Source organism: Aythya ferina (assembly GCF_964211825.1).
Source record: "Aythya ferina genome assembly, chromosome: 18".
Lineage (NCBI taxonomy): Eukaryota > Metazoa > Chordata > Aves > Anseriformes > Anatidae > Aythya > Aythya ferina.
In genome coordinates, this window is record NC_140317.1 from 10,476,016 (window position 1) to 10,500,875 (window position 24,860).

The 24,860-nt window shown below is 43.8% G+C and overlaps 2 protein-coding genes across 2 annotated transcripts in view; one reads left to right on the forward strand and one right to left on the reverse strand.

Moving 5' to 3' along the window:
- RGS9 (regulator of G protein signaling 9) overlaps window positions 1-24,860 on the reverse strand; it is a 169,847-nt gene that overhangs the window by 37,422 nt on the left and 107,565 nt on the right. The gene's annotated exons all lie outside the window — the stretch shown is intronic.
- Window positions 1,193-24,860, forward strand: part of GNA13 (G protein subunit alpha 13) — a 29,178-nt gene continuing 5,510 nt past the window's right edge. Inside the window, exons 1-3 of the mRNA XM_084491829.1 lie at window positions 1,193-1,535; window positions 3,207-3,433; window positions 20,968-21,018. Of these exons, the coding sequence (XP_084347955.1) occupies window positions 1,253-1,535; window positions 3,207-3,433; window positions 20,968-21,018 (561 nt within the window). The 5' untranslated portion in view covers window positions 1,193-1,252. The remainder of the gene's footprint in view (window positions 1,536-3,206; window positions 3,434-20,967; window positions 21,019-24,860) is intronic.

Sequence of the window (24,860 nt, forward strand, 5' to 3'; positions counted from 1 at the left end):
TTTGTTGTTATACTTCACTGGTAGGTGTTAATTTGCTTCTCAGAAAGGAGGTAATCACTGTTTTTAAACCTTGGACAAGAGCTCACAAATTACTGTCTTCCATGTCTGTACTAAAACCACCAGGATGTGCTTATTAGGTGACTATATGAATTTTATACCACATCCTGCCCTCCTATAAGAAATATTGTTTTGTTTTGTTTTTGCAAAGCCATATGGAAGGAGACCCTTCCAGTAGAGGCACAGTGATATTTCCTTGAGTTAAATTCGACTCAGTTTCCTCTGTCCTTTCTTCCTATTTTCTAATTTAGGATTATCGTTAGAAAAAGCAGAAACACGCCGAGAGAAAAGATCAGCAAGCATCACATTTGAGATGTAAGGAGAGATGAAAAAAACATTTAATGTTGCCAGTTATCCCGTGGACCACATCTTGTCAGCACAGTCCTGCATTAGCAGTGTCGTGTCACCTCACACAACGCTGGTTTATGTGTCAGCGTTTGTAGGGTAATTTTTTCATGTTGTATATGTGATTAGCAGAGCAATTGTGCCGAGGGATGGATCACATGAGGAGTTGGATTTTCAATCCTTGTTTGTGCTCAGTATATTACTTGCTTTATCCATCACATGAAGAGACATTAACTTTTAGGAAAACTTCACTATTAAATACATTCAAGGGCCAAGCCCCGCTGGGAGGCCAGCAGTGTTCATTCAGCATGTTATATATGGAATGATAATTCGTGTCAAGAAAATGGTTGATATTAATAAAGAAGGGGGAGATTTGCGAGTGTATACTTTATTTTTAAGTATAAATATTACAAAATTCAGATTGAGTTGAGACTTCATTTATAACCAGCGTGTTGCCATCACCCAGCAGCACGGCAACACTCTCCTCAGCAGAACCAAGCAGCGCACACCGAAACGTTGAGCCCACCTCCACAAAACCACTCGAGCCGCAAAGATATTTTAGTATAAAACCATTTTATTTCCTCGCCGAGAACGCTTCACCAAGACCTGAGCACCCCGAGGTGCGGGTTTGTGTGTGTGTGTGTGGGGCGGGGGGGCGGTGAAGCGCCTCACATCCACCATGGCGCCGCGCTTCCCGCCATTTCCTGTCAGGCCCGGGCGGCGCGCGGGCGGGGCGGTGGCGGCGCTGACGCGAGGCGGGGCGGGGGGCGCATGCGCGCTGCGCAGGGCGGGCTGGTGCGGGCCGGGCCGGGCCGGGCGGCCGCTCCCCTGGCTGGCAGAGCGCGCTAAGATGGCGGACTTCCTGCCGTCCCGCTCCGTCCTGTCGGGCTGCTTCCCCGGCTGCCTGCTGACCAGCGGCGAGGCCGAGCAGCAGCGCAAGTCGAAGGAGATCGACAAGTGCCTGAACCGCGAGAAGACCTACGTCAAGCGCCTGGTGAAGATCCTGCTGCTGGGCGCCGGGGAGAGCGGCAAGTCCACCTTCCTCAAGCAGATGAGGATCATCCACGGGCAGGATTGGGATCGGGCGGCTCGGGAGGAGTTTCGGGCCACTATTTACAGCAATGTGATCAAAGGTGCGTGTTTGGGGATCGTCTCCGTTCTGTGGTAGACTTGGGTCGCCGCCCTGAGGGGCTGGGGGCGGCTGTGGGGTGCTGGGGCCGGTTTTAGGGCCGCCCCGTGGCTGCCCCGGCCCCATAGTGAGGAGACTCCGGTCCTGGCCCCTCATAGGGTTCGTCCCGGCCGGGCTTGGTGGCCCCCAGAGCGAGGGGTGAGCCCTCATGACGGGAAAAAGACCCCCCTGGTAGGGTGTGGGGAGGGGATGGGGCCTGGGGTGGAGGGGGAAAGGGTTTGAGCCCCTCGTTTTGGGGGTAAAAGGGCTGCCCCCGGCTGGGGCCTCGCCCGGCAGCCACCTCCGGGGTGCATGGCTCCAGGTTTCGCTGCTGTCACCCTCCTGCATCTGCCACGCTTGCTCTCTCTGCTTCCCAAATCACTGCCTTTGCTGGTCAGGTTGGAGTTGGAGCTGGGTGACGTTGGGACAAAGTCTGAACCAAGTTTCCTGAGGCAGCACAGTACAGGTATCAGCCCCGCTCCTCAACAGGGCTCCTAAATCCCACTGGTTCTCGGAGTTGCTTTACAAGGCTTTACAAATCGGGTCTGAAAAAAATCAAAAATAGCAAGGTAGTGAAAATCACAAACAGGAAGGTTGATGAGGTTACAGTCTATTAATAAAGTAATTCTTACTGCGCACGAGTATACCCGTAGGAACTGCAGGTCGTCTTTTGCTGAAATCATTGCTTTTGACAGATACAACAGTCAGAGTGGAATTGAAAAAGTACCGTGGTGTTGAAGGGGCATGTCATCTTACAGCAGTCTGTCAGTGCGCCTTACTTATACCTTCCCCCACACCTTTACAGTTGCTTATTCTTCCTGGGTTATTATTTCTTTGCCACTAGTAAATCTAATAGTAGAATTTAGTTCATTTGATTTATCAGTATCAGCACAGTGGTCTTTTTTTTATTCGAAGACCTGTGTAAGGCGAGTTTAAAATAATCAGTTTCTCCTACAGAGCATTTACTTTAAAAAAAAAACCTACAATAACTGTGGGAAAGTCTTTATGTAAAACAATTCATTCTGCTCTTAAGTGGTAAAACACAGAGTTCAGAAAGTGCTGTGACTTTAGTAACTGTAGTCTACATATCTGTGAAAATATTAAAGGCAGTGACAACTCTCTACAATGAGTTATAACTATACACAAAGTTAGTAAGAATACGAGGACTAGGCAACCTTAAAAAAAGCCATCAGATTCTTTAATGTATTTTGAAATAAGCTTTTAAACATGTTTCCTGTGTCTTGTTTTTCTGCCAGGTAAATATAATGGCGGTAAAATGTTTTTGGAGATCAGAGGAAAGTAGGAATATCTGTAAAAGTTATTTACATAGTAGCATAGATTGGGGATTTAGTAATTACTGTACTTCTGCAGGAGTTAAACTTGTACTTTGGATGTTACACCGTTTATTAAGGCCGTGCTTTTCTGCTAGCAATTCTCTGAGTTTTGATATTACCTGGAAATGTAGTACTTAAAATCAGTTTTTCAGACCCTTTCTTATTTTCTGCTGGGCGCATAGTCTTACTGAGCCTCGATTGTACAGAGTGAGGGTATTGTTTGAATCCTCACAGACTTGTAGGCCAGTGAAACATTAGATGCTGAGAAATCCTAATTGCGCTGCTCTTTCATGTTGTTAAAGGTGTGAGAGTCCTCGTAGATGCCAGAGAGAAACTTCATATCCCGTGGGGAGATCCTGCTAACCAGAGCAATGGAGATACGATGATGGCTTTTGATACCCGGTCGGTCACGGTGGTGCAAGGGATGGTGGAGACGGCAGTTTTTTTACAGTACCTCCCGGCCATAAGAGCTCTCTGGGCAGACAGTGGCATCCAGCACGCGTACGACAGGCGCAGAGAATTCCAGCTGGTAAGATTTGATATTTGGAGTTTTCAGCGGGGTGTGTGCCGTGTCTTATTCCTATTTCGCTTTTCAGTGAAACGGGAAAAATTGATTCCTGGGCGGCCTCCTTATGGGTTTTGAGCGTTTTGGGTGGCAGACTGGTACACTGGTGTTGCAGACGGATGCTTAGCTCCTTCCCCAATCTTGTTTTCCAAAACCAAGATTAATGTAGAGCTCCTGACATAATTGTCCTCATTTAATATGTGAGAAAGCTCAGCTGTAGAGTGCTTTTTATGTTCTGCCACAGGGCTAGGACCTGTCTAGTGTTTTTTATGTATGATTATTTTACCTTACGTATGATTATTTTTTACCTCGTGCTAACTGGTGCGTTAACTTTAAAAATTAAAAATCTTAGTTCACCATAAAGGAAGACTTGATAGTAATGTGATTTTTAGGAAAAGGTATGCATGGGTTAATGAGAAGAATTCAAAAACCACTCCCTTCTCTATTCCAATTTGAGCAATCTAGCAAACATTCCCTCTATACTTCCTGTTTAATTTAGAATGTCTATGCTAATTCTCGTGTAATGAGATTTTTGTTATATGGAAGTTCTCGGCTGAAGATGGAGTATACAATTCAACAGTAGGGTTGGGAAGGAAAAGGGAATGTCCTGATTCTCGAGTTGGAGCTTTAACTGTTTGTGACAGCTAAAGTCCCTCGATTTCCATGCTAATGGTGTAAAAGGAAATGAAGACTTAAGTTAATTTGCTGTTTGTTTTGTAGGCCTCTGTAGTGAAATGCCAATGGCATAGGGTTTCTTAGGGGTGGGGTTGCAGGTTGAGAACCTTAAAATAGATTAAATCTGTTCCTGTAGGTCTCTTAAACCTAAGTGGCTTTGTGTTTTTATGTCTTAAAAATAACCTTTGTGTTAGTGTGAATCTGAACAATAGCTGATGATGCCTCCCGTTGAGCTATTATGAACGATTGTGTAATCGTAGGCTGTCTTAAAGAGGTTGTGTAAATACTCTTTATAAATATGTATTGCCCTAATCCTGGAGTGTCTTCCAGAGCCTGCTGAATGGCAGGTGCTCGAGTAGCCTATCGCCTGCCCGGCCTGGTACTGCGCTGGCTAAATAGGTTCCTAGGGAGATCTGACGCTTGCATTTTGCATTTGGAGTGATCAGAAAGGGGTAACCGACCGCTCTGCTGCGTTCAAGATCCTCTTCTGGTGCAGATGTGACTTCTAGTGACGTAACTGCTGTGCTGGAGTGAGCCGTTTTAAAATCCGTTAAGTAAAATCGTTTCGTCTTTACTAGGCACGCTTGGTGACTTCAGGTTAAATAGCTCCCTTTTCCTTCGCTGCTGCTGCTGTCATCTCGAGTTTCTGACAAGTAGGTTCTTTCCATAACTGAACCATGTGCAGAGTTTCACTTTGAGTAGGAGCTGAAGAGGTTTTCTTCTGAATCTACTGAGGGGAAAGAAAAAGATTGCTATGTTTTCGGTAGCCCCTAAATCTGTATAGTATTATCTACTATATATATATGTCTTGGTTTAGGACAGAATTTAAAGTACTTCTTGAAGTGTTACGCATAGTTGAGTATTGTCCTAATACTAGACTTTGCAGATAGGTAACTGCTTTATTTATACTTACATTGCTGTATTTCCTAAATCCTTTCAAAATCTCAGCCCAATGTATTTCTGCCAAGTTAGAAGCATGAGGAAAAAAGACAAAAAACAAACAAAAAAAAAAGCTGAATGATGTCATTGTATTGAGTACAAGCAGCGTGATAAAGTGATGCCTGAGCGTCAAGTCTCAGTTTTGCCCCAGTAAGCTTAAACATGAGTTATGAGAGAGCTCCACGTGCAGAACGGAAGGACAGACTCCTGAAAGCAGTGCACGGTTTTGTCATAGCTGCTGGCAGACTTTTATAGAAACATGTTCAGAGTTCAGGTACACGTCGTGGTGTGGAGGGAAGACACCAATGATGGAGGAGGGAGTTATGGGTGTTCCCCGAGTCAGGAGGTAGGGTGGAGGAAACTGGAAGACACACAGATCAGTTGTATTGAGAACTGACTCTTGAAATAAGGCTTAAAAGACTGAAAATGGCTGGTATTGGAATATGGGGAGTAAAAGACAAATACTGTTCTACGTCCAGTTCAACTGCATGCAGCAAAAAATGAAAGGAGAGAGATCAGCAATAGTATAATTATATGTTTAGGGGAGAGGGAAGAGTGTTGTTTAAAAAAAAAAAAAAAAAAAGTCCAGTGCTGGGACCGAGCATGGTAGAAGAGAATTATTTGCCTGCATCTACTCCAGACTGAGGGAGCTGAGCTTTTTTCCACTGGACTGAGTTTGACACTGCACTGAAAACATGGTTCCTATTATGAGGGCACAGGCAGGAATGCTGAGAAAATGCTGTTTACGATGGGAATAAGACAGTTTGGGGCAAAGGTAGAGGTGTGCAAATGAAGAACAGCGGTGATGGATAAGGAGTGAAACAAATTTACATGGAAATCCAGGAGAAAAGGAAGCAACAGTGCTGCTCTAGGAGCCATTTGCACTTGGAAGAGATAGGTAGTACAGAAAAACAGAGGCCAGGATTAAAGTTTCTGCATTTATAAGCTAAAATTTGAAGGTGTTTGTGAGAGATCATGGAGCTGTTCTTGCTTCTGTTTCGTTTTAGTCCGTCTTCCATTCATAGTGCCAGACATGACTCTGGGAGCCTGAAGAAACAACGTAGGCTTTTTATAGCAGTGTGAGGGGGAAAAACAGAACGCGGTTAGATTTTAATGGAATTAGAAATCAGCATTTCCATGCCCAGTTCTTCCTCATTTTGGTAACTTCAGTGGTCATGCGAATAGAATATCATCTGGTTCCCTTGGTGACATAGGGGCCTGCTGGCCAGGCACAGCTCTGTTTGAAAACTCATCAGTTCGCCCCGTGTGATGCTTTAAAACTGGAAAGAGCTAATGGCAGTTTATAGTGCAACATACACAACTTCAGTACTGCTCAGTTGGTCAGTATAACAATCCCTCAAACTTTGTTACAACCCAAAGCCATTCAAGTACCAACATGGGTACCTGCAGGTTATTTTGGATCCATAGCTTAGATTCTGCAGTTAAGCTTGGGATTTTGGGCATCCTCAAGCTTGCTCTTCATCTCCTGAAATTTTCTCCTATGGCCTTGCGTCAGATAGCAAACGTGGATTATTGATGGAGTTGGTCTGTATCACCCTAATGCTTTGTCATCCAATTAACGTTTTGGATTTCCCATTGCAAATTGATTTCCAATTAAAAAAAAAAAAAAAAAATCTCTTGAAGGGACTTGTATAACCATACCCATTAGCTTAATTCTGCAGCATGCAGACCAGTGGTTAGTTTCAGCACAAAACCCAGTCACTATTCCAGTTGGTCAGAAAGCCGATGAATGCTGGAGTGAAATTTGTGTCACTTTGTTTGGAGGAGGTGGGAAGCAGCATATTTATTCGTATGGATGAGGAAGAAAACAGAGGTGTGTTGTTTTTTGTTTCTTTTTAAACTGTAAAGGCTGTCTCAGGACCTACCTAGAGCTTTTTCCTGGCTGTTATGTTTATACTCAGGAGGTACTCAGACTTCTGTGGCCGCAAAGGTTTGCTGCTCTCATCGAGACTTGCTTTGAGGTGCTGGCAGCTGAGGAAGCGCCTTGCTCTGGTGCTGTGTGTCTGTACCACCGAGGACAGGGCCCCTGTGTGCTGCCTCTCACCTCAGTTCGCCATGAACCTGCAGGTCCTGAGGCTTGCTGCTAGAGTCACTAACAAAGAAGGATTTTGAAACCATCTCCGTGAGTCTTCTGCTTCTCTGAGACTGGAAAAGAGGGATGCAATCTTCAGATGCGTACTGTACATGCCTTACTTGCAAATCACACCGATTTTTGTAAATGCTGTGACCCTTCAGTGCCAGGAGGCAGCGATGACACTCTGTTCTGACAGCATTTGCATAGAAGTGCAGCCACGGGTACAGCAAGGACGACTGGATGTGCGTTTACTTCTGGGTCCTGTTTACTTTTGTGACATGTCTGCTAGTGCTTGATCAGATTATAGAAGACAGGAAAAGGCGTGTTCAGCTTGAAGTTCTGCTAGTTTTGCTGCAGCTTCTCTGTAGCATTTTCAGAGCGTTGTTTGTTTTACTGGAAGATAGTGTTTCGTCTTATTCTTTTGGGGCTTCTCTGCCTTCTGTCTCTGAGTATCGATGGGGCTGTTGTATGTAAGAGATCATCAAATTTCTGTGAATTTTCATTTATGGAAAGAGTCCGCCCTCAAATAGCCACTGCAAAGCATTAGCAATATTTGCCATTCTTTCAGGTCCGTGGGCCACAGGTCTGTGCCTGGTTATAGCATAGTGGTGCTGAGAAGGCCGGTGGTTTGACAGCTGACTAGGCTGCCCCGAGTTGGCGTCTTCCTCTTTCTCAAGTGTGGACGCACGTCTTAGGAAACCGTTGTGAGGTCAGTGCCTCAGCAGCTCTGAAGTCACTGGTGTAGAACTTGGAAAAAGGCAGCGTGTGTTATCTGCACTTTGTCGGTGTCTTCTACATCATGCTTGTGACACAGAACTTCCAAAGCTTTTCAGCAGCTTGTGCCCTCTGGCATGTGTAAATATTCCTCCCAGTATTCATCCTCTGCAGCCTCCCCAGACCCCCAACCTGGGGGCAGAGATGTCTTTTGTTTGCTTTTCTCCCTTCAATTTCCCAGATCTCCTGAAGTGTATAGGTAGCTCTTCTATTTCAGATGTGCTTGAGTGCATAAACTGTCAGAAAGTTTCCTAGACTGATGTAAGAGTCTTCATTGCAGGCATGAGATCCACTCCCCCAGTGTTTCTGTAAACACATGCATTGACTTAATCATATAATTGAGAGTTACCGTATTTAAATAAAGCATAGTGATTACACTGAATGGTACTTAAATCTTAGTGGTGGGGGAAAAAAACACACCACAAGCCTGCTTGCTGCTTTGTCGGTGTTGAAATATGAATTATTTTCCCCTTTTGCCCTGGCCTGCCAAACGTCCCATCACAGGATGGCACGTGTACGGTGAGCTTTGCTCGTTAAAACCCCTGGAAGAGTTAGAGCTGCTTGCTGTCCTTTGGTCTTTCCTTACACATGAAACGGATTTACCAAAGATTGTTGCTATAACTGCGGAAAGAAAAATGTTTTACAAATTTCTACTTAAAAATGAGTCATTCAGATTCTCGGGAGAGGCTCGGAGTCTTTGCTGTTTTGCTGTTTTTCTTGCCCTGGTGACAAGATCATGCTGATTTGTATTAATAAGGCTCTTTATAGCGATTAACGCTTGAGTCAAACAATAAGGAGGCTTGAGCTTCCTTATTCTTGCTTTTTGGCCAGGAACATGTGTACTAGTGCTCTGGGTAATGGGGATTGGCCGTAAGATTTTAATTGAGCTCAATTACCTTCAAATGAGCTTTAACTTTTAATTTCACACAAATGCTAATTTTCTTCATCTTCCAAATTGGGATTAGGATTTCTGTCTGAACCTCTGAGTTGCTGTGCCTTGAACGGCTGCTGCTGGGGCTGCCGGCTTCCCTTCGTGCCGTTCTCCCTTCCCTGCCTGCGAAGTTTGCAGCAGCAAGGCACTGAAGTACCTGGAGTGGTCTTGTAGTTCCAGCTGATTTGTGCTGCAGGCTGGTCTCGTTTTACTGATGAACATCTCCATCAGTTTTCTTTCCTGAACGCATAGGAAGTAGATTTGCTGGTGCCCACGGTAGGGTTTTTTTCACGTTTAAGAGTTATTTTGATATGGCCTTTGTCTCCACTTGCAAAGTGGTGACTGTGGTTGTTATGCTGCATGCTGCCAAGGCCTTTGGTGCAGAATGTGCAGCTACTCCAACTGTGTGCGTATATATACAAACAACATAAAAATTATTCTTAATCCAGAGTGATATCTGTACTTAAAACTGTATTTTTTTTTCAGTGAGGGCCCTCTCGATATTAACCTGTTATCCCGATACACACACATGAGACAGAAGCACGTTGAGTCAACTTCCAACCAACAATGCTAGCAACTTTCTGGGGGCTACTGTGCTACTTTTCTCAATTTAAACTCAATCCAGATACCTGCTTATGGGCAACAACTGCTTTTAAAATGCTGCCTTCCACAATAGTTTGAGAGCACAGTGCCGGGTTGTTATGCAAATTCAGGCTTGAACAGCCAAGGCAATATTGATCGTGTGCCTTAGTTTTCTAAAGATTTTGTTGCAGAAGACTAGAAGATGACGTTGTTCTTTCTGCAAAGCTCTGGATTTCTATAAATGAGCCTTGATTAAAAGCAACAGTAAAGGTAAAATGAAAGTGCTGTTCTGAACACGCTGTACGTGTCAGCAACCTCTAAAGAGTTCACAGGAAGAGACTTTCTCAGCCTTTCATGACTTGAATGGGTAAACCAGTTCTCAGCAACTTCTTTTAAATTGGTGCAAATGTGCTAGATGAGCTTCAGCTGCTCCTGCTGCCCAAAGGCTAATGTGAGACCTCGGTACAAACGCTGGTTCAGAGCCGATTTCCGTATTAACTAACCTGCAGTACACGACATGTTAGTACCTGTAGCACTGCATATTGCACCGTTTCACAAAACTTCAGTATAGCAATGGCTAGGACTTGTTCTTTGGCCACGTAGAAATGAATTACTAAACATAAGCCCGATCTACACTACAAAGTCCCAGTATCCATAGCTGTCAGCAAATCTGCATGCTGGCAAAACATGTGGGATGAGAGCAGCTGTGACGTTCCATCTATACAGGTGAAATTAATTTTGCACCTGAGGCAAAGAATAGAGCGATCTTTTTCATATGCAAAATGGGATCCTCTAGGATTAAGGTGCAGTGCCAGGGGCAGCGTTGATTTGTGCTGCTGTTCCCTAATTTGAGTTTACTGTAATGAGATTTCAGCCTTGGAGGCTGGTAAGTCTCCTCTCGCTGAGCACGTGATACTTGGGTTGCATTCGGGTGACTGGGCTGTCTGCGTTGACCTGAACTTCAGTTTGTGATGAGTGCTATCGAAATGCGTGCTGTTTGTGCCACAGCTCCTATGCAGAAGCAGCAAAATGGTAGGAAACTTTAGCTGGTGGTAGCTGAGGAAATTGCTTAAGAAAATGTGAGAAAACGTAAAATACAGCTGACCTGACTGCGAAAGAAAAGCAATAGAACAACGTTACTGGTGTAAGAAGTAAAATCTGTTCCATGTCACTCTGATTCTCCATACCAGCCTCGTGTCTGCTCACACTTTGGTTTTGAAGTATCCAAATTTACCACAAATTGTCTGAGAAGTTCAGATGGTGCAGGGCCTGTCAGAATGCTGAGCTGTAATCTTGACAGAGTACCAAGTGGTATCTTGTTCTGCTCTGGAATATGAAGCTTTTGTTTATAATATGTTAAGGATGAAGAAATTGGTCATAAAACACGACATTAGTTAACCCGAGAACCTCAAACATTAAATGTGCTCAGTCTAAATGGAATAATCCTGGTGAGCAAGAGCTTGGCCTTGTTCTCTACAACCAAAGTTGCTCTGTGGAACAAATTTAAGTGGTGAATAAAGAAGTTGAAGACTCAGCAGCTAAAGAAGGTCCTAAATAAGTTCTAATATGTTCTTATCAACAACGAGCATCGGGTAATATGACTGAAAGGTTATGGAATTTTAAATGCAGGAAACAACCTGATTTTTTTTTTTTTTTTGCCATCACAATGCTTTTAGCCTGACAAATTTAACAATTTCAGAGAAGTAAAAATGTGGACCATAACAGGCAGTGAGCTGCCTTCTGCAGCACTTAATTCACTGTACCGTGCTGCATGCTTCTCTGTCAGGCATTCGTGCCTTAAATTTCTGCCTGGTACTTTAGAGTCTCTTCAGTTAAAGTAGCTAGAGTGTTGTGCACCTACTCCTTGACTTATAACCAAGGCCACAAATCCTCTTTTTGGTGAGAGGTATGGGAAGGCACAATCATGTGAGTTTCTGTGTCTTTCTCCCACGTTTAATGATGCCAGAGAAATGATTCTAAAAAAACGCCTGCAGTCTCAGCAGGCTGCCTAGAGACGCGTGGTGGTGTTTGATCACCCACTGGTGACCGAACGGAGAGGATGCAGAAGCTGCAGGGAAGGAAGGAGCAGCGTGCTGCAGCCTTCTGCCAGCCAGAGGCCTGCCTCAAAACCCTGTGCAACAGTTGCACAGGGCCTTTAGTAGGTTAATTGCTAGTACGAAATCCTAAATTCTGCAAAATGTTCGCAGCCTCTTGGATATTGCTCCTCTTTAGGGAGTCTTCAGGACCTGGCTTTATTAATTTGAGTGCTTTGGATGCAACTTTGCTACTTCTTAAAGAAATTAATGTTCACGTAATGGTACTTGTAGGTCTTTCACAAGACATAGTAAATTTATCGCTGAATCTTATCAGATAGCTTGTAACAAGAGCTGGGATGTTTGTATGTTATAGATGCTTAATTCTGCTGGTGGAGCGCTGTTTGCAAACAGAAGTACCAGAACTTAATTGAAATGGATTCTGCTAATTGAGGCAGAGGAAGGAAATAGAAAGCATTTGGTCGCCTGGATTTCTCATGAGGCTGAAATAGAAACCAAATGTGTGTTGTAAAACTGAATCCTAGGGATACTTCAGTGTCTGCATCAGTGTCTAGTTTAGGGTTCTGCTTTTAAAACATTATGATTTAGTTTACAGAATATGCAATCAGATGCTTTTCAAGCATCTTAAAGTTCAACATGACCAGTTTTAGTGCTGATGTGTTTCCGCATGCCAAATATTTCTCGTGTTTTTTGGAGCCTTCACCAGTCCTGTCCAACTTGGAAGCGAGCGGGGCTCTCTCTCCATGATGGATGGCAGATCTGCAGACTCACTCCTGCTTCAGCGTTAGATGAAATGCACTTGGAGTTGCAAACACATGAAGTCATGGAGCCAGTGGGTCACTGCACTGAAAGAGGAGCAAATGTTTACAGTCTGGTTCCAGTCTGTGTTGTGTGCAAAACATCGAGTTTATATAGATGCTTCCTGGAGTGTAAATAGTAATTGGGAGGTGGCTGTTTCGTCTCGGTCAGTGCCTCTTTTCGGATGGCTTCTGCTAGGCGTGTGGGGGGGTGTTGTGACCTGGGAGAGTTGTTTTGTCAATGAAATTTTGAAAATCTTTCACAAAGTATCGGTGTCTTTCCTAAAGGAAATTTTCTAGAAGAGGAGTTTGGATCTGTAAATAGGGAGGGAGTAAAAAGGTCTTTGAAGGAAGCAAGTGCACCTGATCGGGTGGATAGCGTGTCCTAATTCGTGTTCATGGATTGGTTTCTCTTCAGGTTCTGGCAAACGTAAGCATCTTTATTGCATGGTCTGGGTTTGCAGATGCCGTGTCCCAGCTGCCGTTTATTGCGTTTGTTCACCTGGCTCTGATCTCTGGAGGAGGCTGCAGCAGCCTTCTGTTTGCTTCACGTTCAGAATGCTCCTGAGCTGGTCCTAAGGCTCTGTGGTGTGCCAGTATGAATGCTGCTTGTGGCTGGGGTTTGCTGCTGGGCTGTACAAACAGCACATCGCTTGGTACAACCTAAAGCTACTCCGTTTTTTAGTATTTTCAGCTGCTAGTGGAATATGGCATGCTCTGCTTTTTGAGCAATCTTTCAGAGTTAGCTGGAAATGTCACAGCTGAGTGCTGTACGTGGAAGCGACTGCAGTTCAGTAGGTTTTAGTGCAGAGTTGTCTCTGCTCTCGCCTAGAAGCTGTAGTGAGTGTTCGTACTTGTAAGGGAGCTTTATTAGGAAGCTGGCAATTAAATCCCTCCAGGAGCGAGGAGGGATACCTAGCTAAGAAAAATGAAACTGGATTTTCTGCCTCATCGTAACACAATTCAAAACTGCTGGGAGCAGCGCCAGGTTGGCATTTTGTAAGGCATTGTAGCGCTTTGCAGGGCAGTGCGACACCAGATTTGGTGCAAGAAAAACAGTTTTGCCAGGGCCTTCTTCGAGCAGTTTGCTGTTGACTCAGGCGCACGTGGCTCGGTTGCCTCCCCTGCTCCACACGCAGCTGTTGGGGTTTGGCAGCAGGAGCAGCTCCGCGTGCCTGGGTGCCCAGCAGCCCGCAGGTGCTGCGGGGTGGCTGCAGTGCAGGCGCCCAGGTGGACGTGCTCCGTCTACCTCCGTTCGTTAACCACGTTTGGAGAATTGTGCTTTAATTGGATTGCCCGGTAAATAGGGGATAATAGATTAAAGGGATATTGTTGGGTTAAAAACCCTTCTTAAACTTTTTCACCTTTCGCTGTTAGTGCCATTACACAAGATAAAAATGTCAATCGTGAAATAATTACGTGAGACTCCTCCCTCATTTGGTTCTTCTGGAGCTTCACACAGAGCCCCCTCCACCAAATTGCATCCAGCTGCTGTGAATCCAAACTCTGCTCTACTACCAAACAGTTTCTCAAATCACTACTTCTTGAATCAAGGCTTAAACCTTTCTTTTTTTGAGGACAGACACTCAGCCACGTGACTGAATGCAAGAGAGGTTTCACTTCTACGCTGCGTGATGCATTGCTGATTGCTCTGAAAAAAGGCAAACACAACTTGAGCTGCACATAGGAAGTGCTGAAAAGAGGAAATAGGATAGTGCTCTCAGCAGAGGTAGGATGAGCAGTGACGCATTTGTGACGTGCATTGGTGGAGAAAAGAATTGTTTTGTTGCCCCTATAAAAGCAAATGTAGTCTCTATCTGAAACTCTCCAGGTCAGTAGAAAAAAAGAATGCTGAGACTAATCCCAGTACGCTTAAGTTTTATCTTGAAAATGGACAGATCAGAACTGAGCTGGCTGTTCTGCTGGTTGAACTGGAGAGAAAGAAGCTAGGAGACCCTAAAATGTCTGGTCTTGACGTAAGGTATCTGTGCATTAGCCCTTCTGAGGCTGCTGTTTCATTAATGCTTCCACTGGCAGCAGTGCAGTTTTCAAGCAGTTTGCCCTCCCTTCTTGGGGGGGGTGAGTTCAATGTAGATCAGTTGTTGGATCTGGTTGTACCACAAGGCTGCAATCCTGCTTTTGTGGGCATAAATGGGGGCTGCTTTGGGAAGGAGTGCCAGTTTGTGCTGGTTTTAACATAACTTGGTCCATAATTAACACTTAGAAAAAGGAAACATTTCTCTTTAGGAAATGTTTTCTGTTAGCACATTTTCAAATATTTTGATCGAGGCCTGCAGTTTGGTAAGTAAAAGTACTGCTGCTTATGCTGATGTGTTTCTCTCAGTATCTTAGCACCGTTATAACAAGGCTGTCTTACTGTATAAGCTTACTGTACATTCTGAAACACTGCTAAGAAAATTGTTCCCTAAACAGAGAGTGGTGCATCAAGCGTCAGAGCAGAGGAATGGCAACTGGGAAACAACTCGTTTCCCCCCAGCCACAGGAGATGCTGGGGGAGTTACTGAAATGTTAATGTAAAATAGGGAAAATACCTGTTTATTTAAAATTCAGTTCCTTGAATAAATAACTGCCATGAAAGTGTAGAAGTTTCATCCTTTTCTGTTGACTGAGGCATGCTTGAAAGAGGAACCCTCGTTAGAAAGCACCGGGAGCAGTGAACAATTATTAAGTTGTAGGAACATGGGAGTTGAGAAGGAACCATGATTATTTTAACTCTGAGGCTAGTGAAAGAAACTGAACAAATTTAATGCCTGGACATGAGACTGGGCTCAGCTTTTACTGCTCTAACAATCGATGTAATTTTGGATGAGCTGAACATCTTAATTAGGGCTGGATGCATTCATGGCATGAGTGCACCGTCTCCATCATCTGCTGCTTTCATGCAGAGTTCTGAGTATCACCGGTTTGGGGGGAGAGGGCTGTGGTGCTCTTCAGTGCAGATTTCCTGGTGAGAGAGACCTCTCTTTGAGTAAACCATCTCCGTGAACTGCTTCTGGGCTTATTACGGGAATTTCTGAACACTGCTAAAACCTCAAATGCAGCACTATTGATCTGCAGTCAGACTTCTTCTGAGTCAGCAGGGTTTGGGGTGGGGCTCGAAAATAAAGGTTAGAGATCTTTTTTGTTGGATTTGTTGTTAAAGTCCTCAGTCTTTAAGTCTTCAATAGCAAAAACTGTACATAATGGGGTGTAGCTTTTAAGGATTATTAGGGTAAAATGAAGCATTTTAGTGCTCTGGTTCTTTCTACATTCTCTCCTCCTTCAGGCTGCTTTTCCACAGTTACAGGTGGTTTGCTTTCTGTGCCAATTTAGGTATATCCATGGCAACTTAAAAATGGTGTAGTTACCTGGTCTTCCTCTAAACTAGGCTTTCTTTTTTTTTTTCTTTTTTTTTAAAAAGTGCTTTTTGTTGCTGTTATTTTGTTTGTAATAGGAGAGGAAATGTTGGTTGCTCTTTTCCCAGAAATTCAAATAAGGTCAAGAAGAGAAAATGATTGGTTTCTGTAATTCTATTCTAGTAACCAAGCTCTATCTCCTATTAGCATTAAATATCTGATTTACTCTTCCAAATACTTAAGTCTTGTCAACTTAGTGTGCTCTATTGAACTTGCAGCCAAACTGCAGTTTGATAAATCGTGTGTTTATTTAAAGCTTGCGATGACTAAATCTTTATTTGATGCTTTTCCTCTCCCTTCTTTAATTGATAGCTTTTGGGAAAAAAACGTAGTGTCTGTGTTCCCCCAGAGCAACTAGAATTCATGTAGCTATCTTAAGGTGTCATCAAATCATGTTTTGGTTGCTGACATGGGGTTTTCATGGAAACCAAATAAATTGGTGCCATTTCCGGGCTTTAAAAGCAGTGTTCATCTGCTGTACGTTTCACCTAGTTTTCCTCCCCTCCCCAAAATAGTTTGTGGTTACTGTCCAGAATGTCACCACTTAGTGCCTCGAGCAAAGTAATCTCTCTCTGTGCCATGTTTCGTTTATACAAGATTAAGAATCTGCTTTACTTCAGGAGACCACATGAGCACTTGTCCTGTTGGTAAATAACCACTGCTGTGGTCCTCTTCTTGCAGGAAGGTTGTGTTACCCACAACTCGGGCTCCTCAGACAGGCATGAGCAAGGCTGGTTGAAATGAACACAGTGGGAGGGGAAGCTGTAGTTCTAATGTCAATACCTTGATAAGAGCATGATTTAGTTGTGCTTTCTTATAAATCACTTGCGTGTTCGTGATAAAACGACTTGGCTTGACTTCCCTCAGTAAGGATCATAAGACTCCAGGAGGCACACAAGCTGTTTTGATTCAAACCTTTCTGAAAATGGAATAGTTGACAGTTATGAATAAAGTTATTTAACAGTCAACTTCCTGTGGTTTACATGCATTTCTGAATCAGGAGGAGGCTGGAGGGTTGCAGCTGAAATATATATGCCTCGCCTGAACAAAAAAGGGCATCTTTTACCAGCAAAGCGATCGCTTAAAATCCGAGATTCTAATACGGCTTACTTAAATCCTGCACTGGAGGTAGGAGAGCACAGTTGTCTGACACGGGGAGATGTCTGAAGCTAGCAGAGGCCGGTTGTTTCTGCAGCACATGTTCAGGAAGATGGCTTTGTCGCAGTGCTTGTTGTTTCAAGTTGCTGTACATCAACACGTGCACAAGAAGTGTGTTCAGGCCTGCTACACGTGTGACTTTGCTGCTTCTGTTGGCGTCTTTGGGCCTGTGCTCAGAGCTCAGCGGGAGGAAACGAGCAGTGGACAAGTCAGAGGGGCTCGGTGCTGTGGTCCATGTAGCAGAACAGGTCGCTGGTAACCTTCAGCCACACCTCGGGAGTTTGCAGTTGAGAGCTGCTGACTGTAAAAATGACTTGAAAGGGCTCACCTGCATTAAAAAAATAAATTCACCTGGGGCTAATTTAAGACCTTCCCATAATGTGAGTAGCACCATCTATATGATGTAATGTGTTCTGTGAACGTGTTCGTGGCCCTACATTTTGGGGCTGTGCTCTAACAGTTGCCTGATGTGCTGTGTTTAGCTTGGACGAGAAGCTGGGTACCAGAGAGCAGCTGGTCCCTACCTCATGTTTATATCAGGTATCAAATCAGCACGTGGTTTTTTGTTGTTTTTTTTTTCCCCCCTTCACTCCTAATTCTCACAGGTACTTTCTGATACATTTTTTGACCCCTAAAATAGAATTAAAGATGCATTATTTCTGGCTTTGTGACTTGTTAAGGACCTCTGTGTAGAAAGAGGCTCCCGAAGTGAGCTGGCTGCATCGCCATGCCTTAACTAGATTTTTAAATTGGAGTTCGGTGCTTTGTGCTCACAGGAGGTGGGTTTAAAGACAACAGTTATGTACTGGAAAACCCAACTTCTTCAACGGAGAGAGACCTTGCAGTTCTCAAGCTGTTAGTTTTGTTTTTGGGTGGCTCCCCTGTCTCGCGGCTGGGAACGCTGGAGCACCGAGCTGCTGCTGCGGCGGCCACGTGGCAGGGGTAGGACGTGGTCAGCCGCATGGGAGCTACTGGGGCAGAGTGGGGAAACCCGGCTGCTTTTTTTCGAGTCCTGTCAGGTAAAGCAGCTCGCTTACAGTTTGTCTGAAGGGAAATTCTAGAACGTGCCAGGTGGACGTTGAAGCCAACTGCCTAAATACAGCCCATGTCATCAGTTCACCGTGCGAGACCTCGTTCTCTATCTAGTATCAGGACAGTCAAACACCGAAACTGTCTTTGGACCTGCTGTCATATGAGACTGCAAATGGATCATCATCTTACTCAGCTTTAATTGCTGGTAGTAAATCTTTGCTTGGTTTTCTTTTTTTTTTTTTTTTCCTGTGGGTTTCTCTTAATCATTACATAAAACATACAGCTCTCCAACCTCTGCAAAGCTATCTAAAGCCTTGCTTGGTTGCTTTATAGTGCTGCCTTTTTAAAGCTTATTGAAGATGTGTCAAAACCCTTCAGTATTGCAGTAGTGCTCTCTGATAACAATCTGTTAATCGTGGCAGTTTGCTGTTCAGGAGTGTCAGTGGTTAGCAGCGTTTGGCCTGCAATGTGAAAATGTCCAGGTCAGGGAAAAAATTACCTCAAGTCAAGCCCCTGGCTTGCAGCTGTATGACATGGGGAGTGTCTGGGATAGAGGGAAGAACAGAAGATAAATTTGAAGGTCTTTTGAGTTCCTGATCACATACAAATTGATAAAAGCCCATGACTGAACAGCTTTTATCCTCAAGGATAATACAGGTCCAGTTTGCTGCTGATGTGGAGGAGGGAAATTGGTCTGCTGCTGCTGCTCTAACCTCACTGTGCTTGCAGCTGATGGCTTTTATAGCTCAGTCTCCTGAGTTTCACACCAGCCACCATGATATTTATCTGCTGTTGACTTTGACCCATGACAGCCTAAGAGCTGGAGCAGTCTTCTCAGCATGCTTTCTCCCCAGTTACTTTACTGATGTTGGATGTGTGTCCCTAGAGCACTACCATTGCTACAGGACAATGTATTTTGTGTGTGTGTTTTCTGGAAATCCCTTCTTTTGGGAAGCTGCTTCTGTTGCTTTGTGACCTTTCCAGGCAGTGGCTCGCTTGCATGCTTGCTCCAAGCCCTGGGATTCACAGGAGAGGTAGCAAGTTGTGCGTTCCAGCACTGTGGAGTTAATGCTTCTTCAGGGAGTTAGCATTGCTGTAAGTAGCATGCAAAAAGAGCTAGGATTAAAATATGTGTATGCACACACACAGCCCTCCAGCCTCTGAGGCCCAGGTATTCTAGAATGAATGCCTCCACTTAACGAGTCTGAAATCTGGCCAATTCGTACTTACTCATGTGGGGGAGGAGGGTTCTCGGCTCCAACTAGAACCTAAACAAGAAATTAAATCTGACCTTAACTTTTATTTTGCCTTAACATTCACCTGAAGACGGTGGTTTTAGTACTTGGAAGGCCTGAATTCTGACCCTGCTACTCCTGTTAAGGAAGCTCTAAGCAGAAGTACTCCTGATAGATTTGTGCATCAAGATTGTGTTTTTGTTGCCTGTGGAACAGGAAAGCGCTTCCACCTACGCTTTCTTTACAGGACTGAGACCAGAACTGATTTCTGAAGTGCTGGAAAAGATGTAGGTATAAAGTGCTCAGTGCAGTCATGGCAAGTGGTTGCTGTTGTGCCCCAGCAGTCTGGTCTGTGTTACCACTGCAGCTCGTCACCGTAGAGAGAATAGGTCATGTAAGTCAAAATGGAAAGTAGAATAAAGTAGTAGATTGCTGATGGACTCTGTTCCTGCAGGTGTGTCGAGCACAAGGCACATTTCAGCCTTGTCTAGATAAAGGTTGGTGTTCAGAGTGCACGGTAAAGGTGCAGTAGCTGCCTGCACGAAGTGACTCTTGAATCACCTGCAAACCTTGCAAAGGGGCATGGCTCAGGTGTGTGCCAGAACCCTTCTTGTGCTGTTACTTTACCCTAGCCTGGCACTGCTGCGTAGATGACAGACTAATACTGAGATTCGATAGTCTTCCTAGATAAATCTGGCAAGTTCAAGTGAGGGGGAAATCATGACTGAGGTGTGACTGCTGTCCTAGTTCACTTGTCTGGCTTGGGGGTAGCTGCCCTGGTGCTGGATACGTGGTGGGTTTGTCATTGATGGAACATGGTCAGAATTCCTGCTCTGCATCCACAGAGTGCGAGCACAGATGGTTCCCTTTGAGTATTAGTAACAAGTAAGTGACGTTACAGCTTGGTTAGCAAGAGTTTCCAAAAGGAATCACGTTTCTGCTTCTGTCATGAAGCTGAGAATCCTAAGAAGGTGGTACTCTGCTTTGCGATGATCTTAATCGGTGTGTTTTGCCTGTTGTAATTGAACTCAGGTCCAGCAGCATCCCTGTAAGGGTTCTTCCTTAATGTCAGCACCTTAACAGAGGCCTGGAGGGCTGACTGCAGTCAGGGTTATAAACACAAGCTTTAGTTGTGCGTTTCTGGAGGCATTAAGAACTGACCTTACTACTTGCAAGGTCAATGATGGCTTGATTTGGAAGGTAGGCCGTGTGGTAGGTTTGTTAACGCGCAGTATTGCTGCGTGGAGGGAGCTCTGATTGCTAATCCCAAGGAAGGGGTTCTTGTCCTACTTGGTTTTTGACATGAAAGTTCACCAAAATGCTTCAACTGCTGTGGTTTCTCTTCTGCCCATCGTCTGTTGTGTGCAGGGGGAGTACCTGTATGAATGGGACCTTAAGGCAATGCAGTTATAAATTAACTTATCTCCCATGATTAATCCTCGCCTCTGAGTGCCTGTATGTGCAGACTCTTCAAAGGGCTGGAAGAATTGAATGAGTCTTTTCATAATGAAGGCGTGGTTGCTTCTTTGGTAGTCCCTATGAATAACACAGTAGGATTTACCTAGCGATTCTAAACTTGGAAAGAACTTAACTACCATCAATGTGGCAGCCTATGCTTTATAAAGCTTAAATATTAACTGGCCTCAAATAACTTCAATTGTGCACTTAGGATTGCTGCTTAAGAAAAAAAAAAAAAAAGTATTTAAAGCTTCCAGCAGTTTAGATTCAGGTGAATTAACAGGACTTCAGAATATAAACCACTAGAATCAAGTGTTCTGCTTACTAACTAACCTTTCGCTTTGTTTTCTAGGGGGAATCTGTAAAATACTTTTTGGACAATTTGGATAAACTTGGAGAACAAGTAAGTTTGTGTTTGTTTTTTTTCCATTTGTGAGTTTTAATTGGTCTTTAATCTCTGGATTTTAAGTAGATGAAATGTAATTTTGTGTCTACTCCAGTAACTTTAGCTGACTTTGCCTGTCCCATTATCTCAGCAGATCATCACTGATGCGTCAGAAACACAGGGCGTTGTGAGGGCCAAGTGTCTTTGGCAATAGAATTTCTATGGAAATTGAACAAAAAGCAAGTTACAAATGTTTGTCCAGACAGAGGATTGTTAAAGTGGCATTGCAGCATGCATTGGTATCCAAAAATGGTTGTTGTTTTATTTTTGAATACCCACTTGTAAACACGAAGCTAAATCAGCATACAAATCGGGGTACCTTTCTGTAGTTAGAGTCAACAGATTTCCTATGGAATAAAATGTTTTTTCTCTGGGGAAAAAGACGAAACTTCTGTAGAATACTTTTAGATAAAGTGCTGGTTACTGCTTCAATGATGAAGCTGTGTGCCAATAGTCATTAGTCTTGTATTGCAGAAACAGCATGTGAAAAATTGCCTTTAAAAGGGGATGGCAGCTTGAACTCCATGGGGAGGTGGTTTCTCCATGGTCATTTCCAGCTGATGGGTAACAAATGATGAAGGGATCCAAACCACTTCAAATAAGTAAAATTAAGCATGATGTAACAGGATTCTTTTTCTCTTCAGCAGATAAATAAATTTTGAGCCAGCCAGTTCAAAGCAGACAAGCAGTATTTTTTCTAAATAGAGCACTGGTGATCATCTTATTGAGTCCATGCTCTTCCCAGGTATCTTGCTTGAACTCCAGCACTCTTTGAATTTTTATTGGTCTTGAGTTACAAGAGAATACAAAAACTGCATTCACTTTAACAAACTACTTAAATTACCATTACTGGTGGGTTTCTCATAGCCTCTGAATCCAACGCCACTCTAATTTCAAAGATTTTTTTCCCTGCATATTTGTGCACACTTGGGTGTGGATCTTTGCAGCTTCTCATTCAGAGAAGAATCCTGTACTAGAAACTTTGATCTGTCCTTTGATTAAAGCATAAAACTAGAGGTCAGTAGTTTGAAGGACAAAAAATCTATGTAGGTATGTGTGCACACAAATTGTAGCTCTGATACTGTTGTGGGAGTGCTGAGCTCTGAATTACAGCATTCCCAATTTAAAGTTAGACCAAATGCTGCTGAGACACAAAGGATTCTTCAAGATCTGATTCAAAAATGTTAGGTCTTTGTGGAAAAAGCGCTAGCTACGTTTTGTTACTGAGAGTGAAAGATTTGATAGGTTCTTCTGGTTTGTTCTTATCTATATGCAAGATTTGTCTAATGATTGTTTCTTCAAACTGTATTAATGTAAGTATTTTACTATTCTTATCTGATAAGCGGATACAACTAGGCTGTCCTGCAACTAAATTGCTTATAAACAGACAGACCTCCAATTCATGCGCCTCTTGCCAAAAAGGAGCTCCCGTGCCTCATGCCAAAAAGGGAGCTGCTGATAAGAGCACATAGGGAAAAGAACTCACTGTTCAGATCTAATCAGCTCAGCAGAGTAAGAGTGGCTGGGGTCGGCTGGATTCCTTGCAACTCCTTGTGAGTTCCGCTGCCAGGGCAGGCTACACTTACTCAAAGTATCTCATAACAAGACATCGGTTTCCATGGTGTGGCTGGATCTTACTCATACCGTAAATGCCAATTTTAACTGGGCAAACAGTGATGTGATAGCTGAAATAGCTACCCGATAACCAAAAGTTCTCCTTTTGAAGAAAGCAGACCATAGTGAATTTGAGGAGGACAACAATTTGGGAAGAAAGTGAAGGGTAGAAAAGAAGCTGAAGTCACTTTTAGGGGTCAGTGTCAGTCTGAATCCCTGGGAAGAGCTGATGCTTGTGGACAAGCTGAGCTGCACAGAAAGGAGGAAAAAAGGTGACAAAACAGTCAACATAAGTGGGAAAAGTATAGAAAAGTAGAGAGGATTGAGATGCTTGCAGGACAAGTACAAATTAACATTGGAGAGACACTGAAAGGACATGGAAAATAATCCTAGGTGCTGGCCCAGGACTTACCTAATGCTGCAGGCTTCGGACACAGAGCATGGGATCAGCAGTGAGCAAAGGACTGTATCTGAACTGCTGTAGGAGCAAGCTGCTAGTATCCAAAGGATCTCTGCACGAGGGAGTAAAGAACAGGATCATCATTCAAAAAGAGCATTAAAGGGCTGGGAGATCTCTTTTGGAGCTGTTGTTTTTAGCTTCCAGTAGCCAAATGATGTCTCTACACCAAGCACTTGACTTCCAGTGCACTCATTTGCAGCCTGTTACATCAGAGTAGCCAATTATCAAGGATAAAACATGGTAGGTTTTCTTCTGTGCATGTAGAAGTTGAAAGCACTTGAAAATGTTTTAGTTGTGGTTGCAAGTGTAGAAGGAATTTTAAATGAATAATGATACTCAAGAGGGAATTTGTCAGGAATTCTGGGATAAGCTGCTTTTCTTGAAAGCTTTACTGAATAAATGGTCAGGGCTGGCTCCCAGAAGAGTCTGCTTTGTCCTCGTTCCAGTAGTGAAGACTATGTATATGGCTCTTCCTATTTGATTTTATTCATTTATTTACTTTAAGGATAGCAGTCACTCCTGAACTTCCCTAAGGCTTTCTGGTTTTGTTCTGAGACCTTGTGACCGACTTCCTGAATAAAAAATACATGTTTGTAAGATGGAAATAAGCGTTGAACCTGCAACATTTCTCTTCCCAAAGTGTTTACAGTCAACTTTACTCAAAATATCCTTCTGGTGCCATTTGATAGTCATTGCTCTCTTCAGAGTCACAGGAGGGTTGAGGTTGGAAGGGACCTCTGGAGATCAACCAGTCCAGCCCCCTGCCAAGCAGGGTCACTAGAGCACGTTGCACAAGATATTCCTCTGGTAGCCCACAGGATTGCTCTTGTTGGTCTCCCTCCCTAACAGTTTTTGGTTGAAAAGACCCAAAGTAAACCTAACAAATATCAAAAATCTCACTACCCTTTATATTTGCTTCTTTTTTGTGTCAGAAGAGGATGGAAGTATGTCTGGTGCTCATTTTGAGGAGAAGTTGGTGCTGCTTCACAGTTGAACTGCCCTATGGATTTGGGTGGTGCAGGCTCGAGATGTGTATTAGTTGGACAGCAAAAAGTGCAGGGTGGGGAGCCTGAGCTTCGGAGAACTGCTCTGTGATTGCAAGCCGTGATAAAAATACGGGGCTTAGTCCTGGGCAGCTCCAAATAAAGACTCAGGAGTTCAAACAAAACAGCCCAGCTAGTTTCACTTTCGAGCTTACATAGTAAAGGAACTTGATCCTTGAATTTTTGGAGCATTACACTTCCCTTATGATTTTTAAGTTGCTTTCTTAAGGCTGCGGGTCACATTTTTCCAGCTTCCATAAATTTGGAATACCGGTATTCGAATTACCGTGTAGTTTGCCTCCTGCCCCCAGCTCCCAGGTTAGTAGTTGAATCAGCCTTTGTGGGCTATTGTCTTACACATCATAAAAGCTTCAGGCTTGGTAGCTGGCAGTGCCAAAGGAAGGCCACAGATCATTCACTAAGAAGAGAGTAAAGATCCAGCTCTGAAACCCAAACCATTCCCTCTGAAGCTATGAGAAATGTTGGAAAAATGTAAGGAAGAGTTTCAGTAAGAAGGGAACAAGAAAGCTGTAGGCTTCGGCACCAACCAGCTGTTATAGGTGCACTTGTTAAATAGCACAAGGCTTGGGCCATATGGAAGAATGTAATTCTTAGAGTGAAGAAATCCCCAGTATGAGTCTTGATTTTTTTCATGCCATCAAAAGCTGACTAATAAGAATTTG